This window comes from Sorghum bicolor, chromosome 4 (genome assembly GCF_000003195.3).
Source record: "Sorghum bicolor cultivar BTx623 chromosome 4, Sorghum_bicolor_NCBIv3, whole genome shotgun sequence".
Taxonomy (NCBI): domain Eukaryota; kingdom Viridiplantae; phylum Streptophyta; class Magnoliopsida; order Poales; family Poaceae; genus Sorghum; species Sorghum bicolor.
In genome coordinates, this window is record NC_012873.2 from 1,115,280 (window position 1) to 1,129,576 (window position 14,297).

Here is a 14,297-nt window from a genome sequence, read left to right on the forward strand (position 1 = left end):
AGAGACGGCGGGCGGAGGAGAGGAAGGCGAGCACGGACGGGTTGGAAATTTGGGTCGGGTTGAGTCGCTGGGCCTGGCCCACCAGTCAGGGAGAAGGGACGGAGAGCCGGAGTCCTTTTCGTTCCCGAGGTTCGCACGCACGCCTCTTCTCAAAGCAAATCAAATCACAAGAGCTTATAAAAAAAATGGAGGGGTCTGTTTTTTTTATAAAATTATATGGTACAATACAGACATTTATAATCTTTTTTTCTCCTAGACCACCCAAAAATTATTCTCATCGTGTATACGCTGGAGAGACTCGTCGGCAGCATGGAGGTGAGGCGCCTGCAGCATAGCAGAGGCGAACTAGGGCAAGCGGCGTCGCTGCCGAGGCTGGCCTCGCTAGGCAAGGCTGTCACAGAACCCCTCAATTTTTATAGGATCAAGTATAACTACCTCAGCTAAAAGTGTTGGTATGCGCGCATACCATCATTTACATAAACCACATCACAACCAAGATCGAGTGTTAGGAAGGACCTCGATAAACCAATCACAACCCAGATCGTATTTGATTTAGCAAATACATGTCATGTACATGGAGTTTATAGCGAAAACAATATTACAAAGTTGAGTTCACAAATAAATAATACACTATCAAGTTACAATCTGATAAGTTAAAACAATATAACTTTAAAATAGTTACAGCATTTCCATTATAACATATGAAATAATATGACGATTGAAATGGAAACATCGTATGGCCTACAGCAACTAGCTAATCAGCTAGTGCTTGAACTTCTAAGGAACAAATGGAGAATCCAATATGATTCATTCAGAACTGATAATGATTCAACCTATATGTCAATGGCACTCAAAAAATATCAACATTTGATATTATTTTTGCCTGAAAAATGGTATAGAAGCATAGATAAAGTCAACATATAAAAGAATAACCAAAAATGAAATCGTCCATAAGAGACATGCCACACCTTTGGTTCTTGGTACGCAACATGGAAAAAATTCGCCACAGAATGATCATCAAATATTGTGCAACAATCATCCTGAAGGGCATCAGAACAATTCTATGCTCCAGAGAGTATAGAAGCACCTGTAACGCCAAGAGCACCAACCTTACATTACATTGGCAGACAAGAGTTTAAAAACATGTTAATTAATCAGTGTATGAGCAGCTTCTCTCCCTGCACGATTCTATATTTAAATTCTTTTGATATATTTTTTGGTTCCTATTATCATAAACTAACAAAACCTACATAGAGAAATAAAAAATTTACAAACTCTAAAAGTGTAGAGGAATAAAAAAAAGTTCTCAAGTGAAGGGTCAAGCTAAGAAGAAATGCCCCTTGCGGCTGAAACAACACGAGCTTATCACATTTGTATTGTCGCCTTATTGTTTACCTCCAACATCTAATCATCTAGTTCCCTCCTTGACATTTCTATCTAGTTTTCTCCATCTCTACATTTGTTTGAACAACTATTTGCAGATATACATATATAAAGAGATAGGTAGATGGCAGGTAGATGGCAGCATATATAGTTGGCTCCTGGATGCATGTCCGACTTATTCGGCTCATGCATGATGAGCTTTTTTTTTTTTGACAACATGCATGATGAGCTTGAATGACTGCATGACTCTTACCCATGCCACTTGTATTCAAAGCTCCACATTTTGCCACGGTTCATCTGAGGTAAGTTTGACTAAGTTGATAAATATTTGGTTGACAATTAAGTTTAGAAAAGATTTTTTTGGACTTCACATGTCAATCATAGAGTAAAAAAGTGTGGCAAAATTTTCTTAGGCGTGTCAAAATGTTGAAACCAATTTGCTAGTCATACTTTTTGTGACTTGTCACACTTTCCTAAGACTAGTTGTAGTAGACTATGGCTAGAAACCAAACATGTCCGTAGTTTTTTTTACAATATATTTAGATATGCATTATGTCTATATACATAATAAAAATAATATATTTAGAAAAAACAAAATATATTATAGTTTTATAATTTGGAATAGAGGGGATAGCAAGCACGTACCTAGGGTTGTTTACTTTGTTGGCTAGGTAAGCCCGTGTCACTAGGCAACAATCCAAGCTCTCAAATTTGACTGACTGATGGTCCATATTTATTGTCTGGCAGGCGCTGTTAGGATAGCAACCAAAACAGTGCCTTAGACTATGGGCCTGTTAAGGTCCCAAGTAGCCATCTCGCTACTAGAGACAGCATGTACCTTTGCGCTACTCTGAAAGATCGAAATCAGTGAGTAGTAGGGATTGACAACTTGACTTTAAGAGAGAGTTCTAAAAATGTACCACCCAAGAGCGGATGAAGAACTTCTTGCAATGAATCTGGTCACTGGACGTCTCGTAAAAAAAAGAATCTGGTCACTGGACAACAGCATATAGAACGAAGATTTCCTAGACCTGCCTTGCACTCTCTGGTGCTGAAAAGGTTGTGAGCCGAGACATATTTGTGAAGGATGCTTCTCTGGGCTCGAGCGAACGCCTTCGACGGATTGAGAAATTGTTGATGCCGAGTTGGGTCACCACCCCAATAAAGAAAGCTAGTTCGCTCGATGCATGGCATAGCTAATGTTACGGTCGGCCTGCGCCTATGGTTTTGTCTGTACTCGGGCCATGTGCTGTCAGTGATGAGTGCGATATGCAAAAACACAAAACAGGAAAAGCCTCACTGGGAGCATGATACGTAAGACACGTCGACGAGTTAGGTCTTTTGAGAACCGAAACCCTACATGCCTAGAAGAGACCCGTCGAGGCGTGTGACGGCTATAGACTGCCCTAGCTAGCCTAACTGCTCTAGGACGTCATTATCGATCCTCTAGCCATGCAAAACTTGTGACACCAACAATTTAAAGAACGAGGAGAAGATATAGATGGAAAAAGAGGGTAAAGACGAGTAGATGTCAGGTATCCTTAGTCGGCCATGATTCTCTCATATAAATAGAAGTGGTAGTCTTATCCCATCATTAAAACAACTCTCTAAAAATGTTTTTTCCATGCTTCCCACGTTAAAAATCGATTTGAAAATGAATCGGTACGGTTGAGAGTCACGAGAAAGTTGGCCTGACCGGATTCAAACCCGAGTCCTCATATGCCTAAGGTATTGCATTTCATGCGTTGATGTTCGCAGGACGGAACCCCTCGCTCGCCATCACTGCCGTCATAGACAACCCCTGCCCTGCCGGTGGCGGATGGCCTGGTTCTCACAGCGAAGGGGCACTAGGATATATAGGTCTGGTTTAGTTCACCCCAAAAACCAAAATATTTTCAAACCGTCATATCGAATCTTTCGGTACATGTATGGAGTATTAAATATAAACAAAAATAAAAACTAATTGCACAGTTACTTGTAAAATCACGAGATGATTCTTTTAAGTCTAATTACTCCATAATTGAATACTGTTTGTCAAATTAAAAACGAAAATGATGCTACGGTTCCAAGAACCGAAAAGTTTTCGATCGGAACTTGTTAACAAGCTAGGCCATAGTCGGATGGCCAGGCAGCAGCGCGGATCGACTAGTAGTAGTGCGGAGGGTCAGCGTAAAGAGATAGCATGTGTCGCAACGGCGGATCGCCACGTGCAGGATCGCCCAGGACGAAGGGTACGTAGATCAATCAAGAGCGTGTACACCGCCACGGATCGCCCTGGGCATCGCGGCGGGCGGAACCACCTCTGATGCGTGATTGAGTGACTACGTATATATACATGCATGGCTAGATGCCCGACTCGTCAAGGAGAGAGAGGAGTCGATGCAAGATCTTGCATTAGTTCGTCCGAATTAAAGAAAATGAATCGGCATCTCACACGTGATGCTCGAGGACGTGTCGTACGTGTGAGCCCTAACATATCATTCAATTAGGAGAAATTACAATTATCTTTTGGGCTGTATGTAGTTAATTTGCACACACTTGCATCCATCACGTTACTGCAATCATCACAAAGATAATTAAATTAAAATAAAATCAGAGTACTACTACATATATATAGTTGATATTATGGTTTGGCACTTCCATGTTTGTCCTCAAATAAGATTTGAATTAAATATTTGGAATATAAATTATAAATAATTTTAAATTATTGAGTTTGAAAACGTGAGAACTATACAAACAGATTTATCTCTAAAAATATTTTTATAAAAATATAAATATATCATTTTTCGATAAATATTTTTATAGAAATAAAATATTAAAGTTATACTTTGTAGACTATGTCGTTATTCAAGACGATTTTATTTTTAATATGGAGGACGGGAGGAGACCGTGTCCTTATGCCAGCCGATCGATCGAGATATATATGAGCTAGCACTAGCACGCCCCAGCCTTGAATCCTACGGCACCACCGGCGACGTCGTACAGCACCTGGAACGTCCGCTGCTGCACGTTGCCGATGATGCCGGTAGAGCCGTCGTCACTGGTGGCCACGAAGGCGAGGCAGAAGATGCTGCTGGTCTCCATCTGCAGCAAGATCCCGCTGGCGTCGAGGTTGACAACGGCGCCCCCGGCCCCGGAGAAGACTAGCGCGACGGTCGGCATGCTGACGCTGGACTGGCCGCTCATGTCAAAGCAAGTGTCGAGGAAGCCGCCGCCAGCGCTTGACGGTGCCGGCGGGTACTGCTTCATTCCGGCCTTGAACGCCGACGACAGCGACGAGTAGGCCGTCGGCGGCAGCCGCGTGACGACCGTGCCGGAGTCCATGATCATCCCGGCGGAGAAGACCGTGGTGGGGATGCTGAGCTGCCTCCCGCCCACCCTGATGGCCTCAAGGCGCACGCCGTAGAACGCGGGGACCTGGCTGCTCCTGAGCATCGGCGTCTTGACGAAGCCCGCCGATGAGGTTCCGGCGGCGCCGAGCGTGAGGAACCCGGAGGAGCTCGGCGTCGGCGGGAGGCAGTACGAGAAGGCCGTCGTGCCGAACGTCCCCGCCGTCTGCGACACCAGCGACTGCGCGCCGCCGCCGAGCCCCATGAGCCCGGCGGTCAGGCCGGTGATGCCCGTCTCCGCGTGGCTGCACCCGAACCGGAACTTGCTGACGACGACGGTGTTGGAGTTGGAGCCCAGCGCCAGCGTGTCGGAGCTGTAGGTCCCCGTCGTGCCCACCGAGCCGTCGCCGTACATGGCAATGTACTGGCACTGGCCAGAGCTGGAGCAGCCATTGGCGTTGCCTTCCTGGAAGAGCTGCGCGCAGGCGGCGGAGCTGCAGGAGAACGGGGAGTAGGTGCTGGACAAGCTGGGGTCGAAGAGTGGGTCCACCTGGGGGCGGCACTGCTGCCAGCACGGCTTGCACCGCACCCATGAGATGTCGCTGCCGGTGTCGATGAGCATGGTCTGGGACTTGCCCGGCGGCGAGCCCAGGCGTACGGTGATCACGTACTCCAGCGTGTCCAGGGAGGTGCCCAGGGTCGTCGGCACGGTCATGGCGTGCGATTGCTGGACCACGACGTCACCACCAGCGCCGCCGCCGCCCTGCTTCTTGCCGCGGGAGAGCTTCCGGTGGATGTAGGCAGCTCGGAGCTTGTCGCGGTGGAGCCTCTCCTCCAAAGTTGGCATCTTCTTGTTCGGCAACGGCGAGCATGGGCCGTGACGGTGATGCAACGGCACCGTGGCGTGAACCGCAGGAGCTCTGGACTCGGAACAGACGACGGACTTGTTGGTCCTCAGAGACTGATGAGAGCCAATGGACAGAACCAGCTTGTAGCTGCCATCATCACCTGCGTGAGCAATGTGTGAGAGAGAGCTGAGAAAAAAGAGGAGGCTCAGCAGGAGAAGAAGCTTCGGAACAGAGGCCATGGCCGGCTTGCGGTTAGTTCCTTTGCTTGCCACTTCGCCAGGCAATGCTAGCTGCAGGAGCTGAGCTGAGATGCAGTGAGTTGGTTGCCGCTTCAGAATGCGCCTGCTTATATAGAGGTACGCAGGGAACAACATGAACCCTGGTTGCGCAGCATCTTCCGACTTAATTGGAATCCTTGCTGGAGTTTGGAAACTATATACATGTTTCTAGCCTATATTTGAGCGAGTTCCTCTCCATTTCGCTGTATAAATAAAAAGAAATTTCGGATGTGGTCACTGCGGCCTTCCACAATATAACTTGGACTGTGTTTTTTTTTAAAACGTACTATAGCTAGTGTACTTTTATATGAATGAAACTTTCAAGTTAGTTCTATCGTATCATATTAATTACAATCCAAACGCAACACGCACAGTAATATCTAGTCCATACAACCCACCAAAGGTTGAAATGGTCGGCTCTATCCATATATTGCTGCTACGAAGTTATAAATCGGCCACAAAGAAGGAAGCAAAGGTGTGCAAGGAGTGGTAAAAGCCTCTGGAATGAACGATCATGGTAAATGTTCATGCATTGTTTTGACATTGGGTGTTGCTGGTGACCGCATTGGGATAAGAAGCATTGGAGTTGTAATTAGAGACCACTTAGGGGGAGGGGGGTGATCGCTGCTGCGAGCGCCTATGGCTGAAGCATATGCATTGAAAGAAGGTTTTTTATTGGCACAACACATTAGAAGCAACAGACTAGTCATTTAGGTTGATTTGATGGAAGGAGGATTTTCAACAAACTCGGCGGTTGCCATTTACGATGGGGTAGCATTGTAGCACTTATTGGAGAGGTTTCTAGGAGATTTATATTAAGTACTGTAGGAGAGATGCAAATCGTTTAGCGCACGACTTGGTAAAACGAGCTATGCAAATTAAGATAAATTATATTTGGGACGATGGTCCCCTAGCATATGCATTTTCAAAAAAAAAATTACAGTCATATAGATGTAGATAGTTAAAAGTCAAGAAACTACGGAGCGACAAAGGTGTGAGGTTGGGTTCCAGAGAGCCGCCGCTGTCGCTCCTTTGCTCCTTGCCACCACCATCCCTCCTTTGATAAGATGAAGAGGGGCTCATCCCTCTTTTACAATATAATTTCTTTTTAGATTATTTAGGGTTTAGCTTGAATAAATCTATGGAGGAAATCAATTATTTTTTGATAATACTATCAGTGAGATGGCTTTGGTGATTCTAACGACAATATCGTCATTAGCTAATCTGTATCCATTATCGATAAAGGAATGGTGCTTCACGACACTACTCCCCACAAAGATAGGGAACTTTCAGTCATTAATCTCATCGTTGAGGGTCATAGTAATGTTGGATCTTGTGATATGTCCAATATTTTGAGAGCATACATAAGGATTGCACTTTGCTGCATCGAGAAAACCATTAGAGAAGAAGACGGTGAAAAAAATCTGAAGAAGTATTGTATGGTTTTTGTTTTAGATTTTTTTTCATGTGTAGTTTGGGATGTATATATCGAATTTTGATATAATTCCTCCTTCACTTTGGGAAAAAAATGTCAAATATTTTTGACCAAGGTATCATCGACAGATAACTATAGGAAAAAATGGTAAGTTAAGGTGCTACTTCATCAATCCATATCTTCGTCATTAATCGCTACAGCTAGACATCCCAACATTCTAAGTACGTACATCAAAACTAATCCAGTCAACTTCTGACTGCGCTAAGGCGGCTAAGCAAATCTGTGAACATGGGCCGAACGCTTGTTGCTGCAGTCTCGATATAGTACCAACAACCGGCGTTCAGTGTTGCTGTTGGCTGGAAATTCGAGAGACGACGGCCTACAAAAGATACTCGAGTGAGAGAGAGGAGTACAATTTTAGAAATAAAACACGTGGGGTCCCAAATAGTCTTTTCTTCCAGCTTCCTTTTTGCATGTTTTTTTTAGGGAACGCTTCCTTTTGCATGTGAGGCATAAAGTCAAACTAATCGAATTGAACTGGCATGCGGTCTCATTCGTTAGTTGTAGACGACGTACCCGAGAGCGAAACGTTTGTGGGGACTTCGTTAATCTCGAGATTTGCCGATCCAACTCGATTCTTCGGAGAGAGGTGCTCATAGGGCTAAAGTGTGCGTGTGTGTTCATAGGGGTGAGTGTTCACTCATGTTTGTGAACATCTGGGTAACTAGGTCTCACAAAAAAATATTATTTATCTGCCTTCATTAAGCCACAGATCATTTTTTGACTTTCCATTTGCTGCTTGCTGCTCTAGCTTGGTAAGCTTTTTAGTGAGTCCTTGTTTAGTTCGTGGAAAAAAAGTTTTTAGATACTGTAGCACATTCGTAATTATAGTAATTAGTGTTTAGTTATGGATTAATTAGGTTAAAAAAATTCATCTCGTAAAATACTTGCAAACTGTGTAATTAGTTATTTTGTTAATCTATATTTAATGTTGCATGTAGTATGTTCCAAACATTCAATGGGTCAAAAAAAATTCGTATGGAAACTAAACAGGGCCTGAATGCTCTATCTTAGCTTAGCAGGGTAGCTAGGGTCTCTAGAAATGCTCACTACAACAGTGAGAAAAAGGGTCTACTTATAACAAACATAATATAAGTATGGTGACTTCGTGAATCTCGAGATCTATCGGTTTAGTACTTCAGAGATGCTTATAGGGATAGGGTTTATATACGTATATTCATAAGGGTAAGTGTGTATGCGTATTGTGAGCGTCTACATTGTACCGTGTAATTCTAAAAAACATAATATAAGCGTTTGTTAAGTTAGCAACAATTTAATATGAACAAGATATCCCTTGCTTTTAAATTATATATGAAGTTTAGAAGAAGCTAATTACTCCCACCGGTCCAAATCATAAGTCACTTTGACTTTTTTTAGTACATACAATTTTTTATATATCTAGACATATAATATATCTAGATGCATAGTAAAATAGATGTACCAAAAAAATTAAAGTAATTTATAATTTAGAAAGTAGAGAGTAACAATCAGTTTGACTTACTAATTAATTAGCTTATTCTAGTAACGTAATATATAAAAACAATGGTGAGAGTATTTGTCAACATTATCATTTGGTACTGTAACATGCATTTGGCGGCTAACTATTCATCATGAAACGATGATAAAATCTAGTCACATGCATCATTGACTTCTAGTAATATTGTGTTAATTTTATACCAACAAAAAAAAAGATTAGTCTGTTTCGTGAAATTTATAAGCTTGAAATGGGGCTTTCAAATGAGAATAGGTATGCTAGGGCAGCGGACTTGATCGGGCTCATCTGCTAGCCAGTATATAAAATACTCCCTGACATTTTAGACTCCTTGCCATCTTATTTGACCCTTCATCTTGTTCAAAATTTTATATAAATATTATTTATTTTATTGACTTATTCTATCATTTGAGATACTCTAATAATAATTTATTTATTTATAATTTGTAAAAGAAAAAATGGTCACCCAAAAGTTAAAAACGTCACTTTTAATAGAGAAGAAAAAGATTAACTTGTTACCATATCCTTTGGTGCCAGGCCCATCTGTGTTTCTCGTTACAACCGGGGAACGTGAGCTCCTGGCAGAATCTGTCTGATGGAAGAAAAAGGTCCGGCTCTGCTTGTTCCCTTACTAAATTTTAGCTACTTAAATTTTAGTTACTTTAGCTAAATTTATAAATATATTGACTAAAAAGAAATTAAAATAGCTTAGTTTTATTAGTCATCTAAAAATGCTAAAATAATTTTAACTAGCTAAAATTTAGTAAGGGAAACCAAACAAAGTATGAGATTAAGCTCTTTACCCGTGGGCTTGAGTCCATGCAGCTGTACAGGGCCCGGGTAAAAAGCAGATTCGAATCCTCAGTGTAATTGTAGGGCCTGTTAGGCAGGAAGGCAGATTTGAATTATTGGGCCTTGCATTGAGCCATTTTGTGTGGTAGATCCATGGGCATGTATGTATGTCTCATCCTACTGGCTGTGACAGTTCTACAATAATGCATGCTCCATCATAATCAGTCTACTATTGCCGCATAATAATCCCTCGCTTTCAGGGAGGAGTTCCCAGCTATGAAGTATACTTGGCATTGGATATATAGTAGGAGATCTTCTCACCCCCTCTTGCATGAGTTAACCAAAATCTTACGTGTGTATATATATAGGCAACAAAACAAACAGTTCTTAGGCCTTGTTTAGATACATCAAAAAAACCCAAAACTTTACAAGATTTCTCATCACATCGAATCTTACGGCACATGTATGGAACATTAAATATAGATAAAAAAGATAACTAATTGCACAGTTTATCTGTAAATCACGAGACGAATCTTTTAAACCTAGTTGCTCCATGATTGGATATTGTTTGTCAAATAAAAACGAAAGTGCTACAGTGTCAAAATCCAAAAAGTTTTTGAATCTAAATAAGGCCTTAATCTTTTCTGTGACTTTGCTTGTAACCAAACAGAGTCTCTGTACAGCGAGGCCAGATGAATCCAACCAGCCAAAAACAATACAATCTTGAGCCTGTCCAGTTGGTGTCTGGTTGTGATACAAGCCAAGCTAGGCTGGGCAACCAACCAATCACGTCCGTCCATAGTTTCACTAGTTTTAAGTACCGATAGTTTTCTGTGACATCATATTCTATTTCAGTTTTGGGGAAAAATATGACTGAGAACGGTTTACGACTCTTCCGATCGTTTCCGACTGTTTTCGACGTCTCTAGAACTAAAATCATATTTCTTCAGCTATCAGTCTATCACCTTGGGCTAGCTTTTCGTCTTGAAAGAAACCACATTAATTTGCAAAGCAGATCGAGCCGGCCATCACAACTTCACTGAAGTGAAAAGCAACCATGCATCATCAGCGTTTAATTAATTTCCCAGCTGCTTGAAGTAATGCAAGATTTGTGGCGCCAAGATGTCGACCCAGGTGTCCGGCACGCCAGGCACGCACCAGTGCATGCAGTCCTGCCCATACACAGCCACCGCGTCCTTCTTCCCCAGCCACGTCGCCGGATGGCCGTCGGCTCTGAACTCGCTCATGTACGTCAGGTTCACCAGCCGGATCCCTGACCCTGCCAGCGCTTCTTGGATCACCAAGTTCACCGTCCTCGCGTCCTTGTTCACGCCCCCGAACCGCGGATCAAACCATGAGTCCAGCTGCACCCAACAAGATGAGAACGTCAAAAAAATTTTAAAAAAAAATCACAAATAATTTGAAATGCAAGATTTTATTGGAACTGAAACAGAAATTCAGAATGGTGGTAGTAATGGTACCTCATGCTCTTTGAGGAGTCTGTCGGTCACGCAGCTGCCGTTGTGATCCCACTCGCCGCCATGGAAGTGCCGAGGCGACTGCGTGCGCCATAGCTTCAGCGTCGTGCTTGGGGCCTCCCTGTCGATGTAAGACGCCATGGTTTTGATGACCAGTTTCAGGCCGTCAGGAATGCTGAGTGGAGGCTCGATTGGTTTTCCATCTTTGTAGAACACAAGGGGAGTCTCTTTTGGGAATTTGTATGTCCCCCACCTGATTGTGGATGGACAAATGTGTCAAGCATTATAATAGGAACATTACTCATGGACAGACTAAACTATATGGCCCAAAAAAGTAAAAGGAAAAGAAAAAATGCAAGATTGGGAACAGCAATCTCACCAGTGCCCGGTGTTGAAAATTAGCACATCGTAGAACTTGGTGACGTTTATCCATTCATCAGCAGGAATGTCCACATCCACTCTGTAAATCCCTTTTATCCCATCCTTCTGAATTTCCTCCGGATTCTCCACTGGCTGCCACCTTTGGTATCATTAGTTATCACCATGTGAGCTTCATGATTCTATTATATGAAGTATACAGAAGTACAATCCTTCTCTCCTAAAAAAATGTATAATGCTGAGTGCCTGAGGTTCAACAAATATAAACTTCATGAGACACTACTATGCAGCAAGCAGCATAGATCAGTATATAATGTCTGTGCCGCAGGTTTAACAAATAACATAACAAAAATTTGATCTCTCAAATATCATTACTACTGCAATGCAAATAAATACAGCTATTGCTGCAATGTAGATACTACTCTCCAAAATCTTAAATCTTCAGATGATCACACAAAAGGTGAAAAAAGATTGCTGTTGCTGAAACCATAAGCAGAAAAGAAACCATGAACGAAAGCAACACAGCATCGAGGAGCAAGCAGACGACTAGACGAGCACTGACTCACGTGTACTTGGCGAGCAGCACGGCGCGGTGGAAGGCGACGGTGACGTCGTCCCGGGGGAAGTAGCCGCCGCGCCAGGCGCCGCGGCGCTTCCACCTGCGCGCGCCGGGGTCGGCGGAGCGGAGCGCGCAGAGCAGCGCGACGGCGAGGTTCTCGGACAGCGAGTCCCCGACGAGGCCGACGCGGCGGCCCCTGGCGGCGGCGAGGAACGCCGCGGGGTCGATCCTCGGGACGACGCCGGTGCCGCCGGCGCAGCGCGCGGGCGCCCAGGAGAGCGGGGCCAGCGGCGGGCGGCCGTTGCGGAGGCAGTTGTAAGAGCCCCGGTGGAACGGGCAGGACCCCGTGTATAGCGGCGCCGGCACGGGCTCCGGGGTCGGCACCCACCGCCCCGCCGTCGCGTCCGACGGCGCCGCGCCGCAGGGGAGCGGCGGTTCCGGTGGCGGGGAACGCCGGGACGGCGCGGAGAGGAGGTAGAGCACGGCGGCGATCGCGAGGAGGAGGAGAGGGAGGCGCAGGCGGAGGCGGAGGCGCCGCATTGCGCTCGCGTCCGGAGACGCCGGCGCCGGCGAAAGCGACGCCGCCCTCTTCCTCCTCATTGCGAAGTTTCGATGCTCCGGCTACCGTACCGTACTATGATATTCTTCTTTATTGTTTTTTTATTATTAGGAAAAAGGAAAGAATCCGTTTTGTTCTTATATAGATACTAGTAAAAATGTCCGTGCGTTGCAACGGGACTAATAGTTAATTAAAACAAAGCAATGTGTTTTACTTTCTCTCGAATGACACACACCATTAACATTTAATAATAATATCACACGGTGCAACATAGTCTTGAGGTCATGGGTATTTTCCCATTTATTACCATTGAAGATATAATTTATTGTATCATAGAAAATATGCAATTTGTTGTATAATGTGGATAATGCTGCCATTAGCTATTACTATTACTTAATTAATTATTTATTTATTAATAAAATAATCATATACACCAACCACCCGGCCACCCCGTTCAACGCGACCAAACCAAATATCGGATTAACCCCTCTCCTTCTGGAGAAAGGGAAAAAAAATCTAGCTCCATCGCTCATGAACGGATAGCCAACGGAACGCATGCGCTCCTTACCTATTCGCTGCCCAGATAATACGTATTAGAATCCAATATCCAATTATGGTCAGTTTGGTAGAGCTCACCACGCATGCGTACGAAGTAAACCGCATCTCCTTCAACCTTATTTCCTCTCTCAACGTGCATACGCACCGCACCGGCACCGCATCTCCGCCCATGCTGTCTCCGCAACTCCATGCCCGTACGCCCCTCCCTCACTTCCTCCTAGTAAGCACCTTTGTGCCCTGCCATTGCGACTGCACCCTCATGCGCCTCTGCGGCAAGCCATCCTCGCACCGTCTCTCCTCATCCCTGCGTGGCCTCTCCGCCTACGCCCATCGCCACGCGCCACGATGTCGTCCCTTCCCACTCCAGACGCACGCCTCCGCAAGGGCAATGACGACCATGGCTGGACGTGGGGCCCACCGGTGGAAGCTACCAACCCCTATGCGCATCCCATCCTACTCCCACGAATATGGGCAGCAGTGTACTCGGTGGCGCACCTGGTGACCGACAGAGACAACAGGAAAGAAAGAAAAGATAGAAGAGAAGAGAAATAGAGTTATTCTTTTCTTTTTTATTTGGATTCCTACTCACTAATAAGGACTCTATTTTGGATAAATAAGCCTTGTTTAGTTCCCAAAAAGTTTTATAAAATTTTTCAGATTCTCCGTCACATCGAATCTTACAGCATATACATGGAACATTAAATATAGATAAAAGAAATAAATAATTGCACAATTTACCGGTAATTTGCGTGACGAATCTTTTGAACCTAGTTATCCATAATTGGACAATATTTGTCAGATACAAACGAAAGTGCTATAATGTTTATTTTGCAAAGGAACTGAACAAGGCCTTAGTTGCAAAAAAATTTTGTAAAATTTTTTAGATTTCTCATCACATCAAATCTTGCGGCATATGTATAGAGCATTAAATATAGATAAAAGAAATAACTAATTATACTGTTTACCTGTAATTTACGAGATAAAATTTTTAAGTGTAGTTAGTCTATAATTAAACAATATTCGTTAAATACAAACAAAAGTGCTACAATATTTATTTTGCAAAAAATTTTAAAACTAAACAAGGCCTTAGTGTTGAACAAGAAAAAAGAAACAGGTCCAAGAAAAAACAGAAAAAAAAGAAAAGTTAG

At 43.8% G+C, this 14,297-nt stretch overlaps 2 protein-coding genes across 2 annotated transcripts; both read right to left on the reverse strand.

Annotated features, from left to right (window-relative positions):
• Positions 4,318-5,790, reverse strand: LOC8068231 (aspartyl protease family protein At5g10770). The gene has a single exon (XM_002453142.2). It carries the CDS (start codon positions 5,557-5,559, stop codon positions 4,318-4,320), a length of 1,242 nt encoding a protein of 413 aa, XP_002453187.2. The 5' UTR covers positions 5,560-5,790.
• On the reverse strand, positions 10,258-13,805 carry LOC8068232 (protein trichome birefringence-like 12). The gene is made up of 4 exons (XM_002453143.2): positions 12,040-13,805; positions 11,475-11,615; positions 11,099-11,348; positions 10,258-10,981 (listed from the first exon to the last, which is right to left on the reverse strand). The coding sequence occupies exons 1-4, from the start codon at positions 12,630-12,632 to the stop codon at positions 10,694-10,696; spliced, it is 1,272 nt and encodes a 423-aa protein (XP_002453188.1). The 5' UTR covers positions 12,633-13,805; the 3' UTR covers positions 10,258-10,693.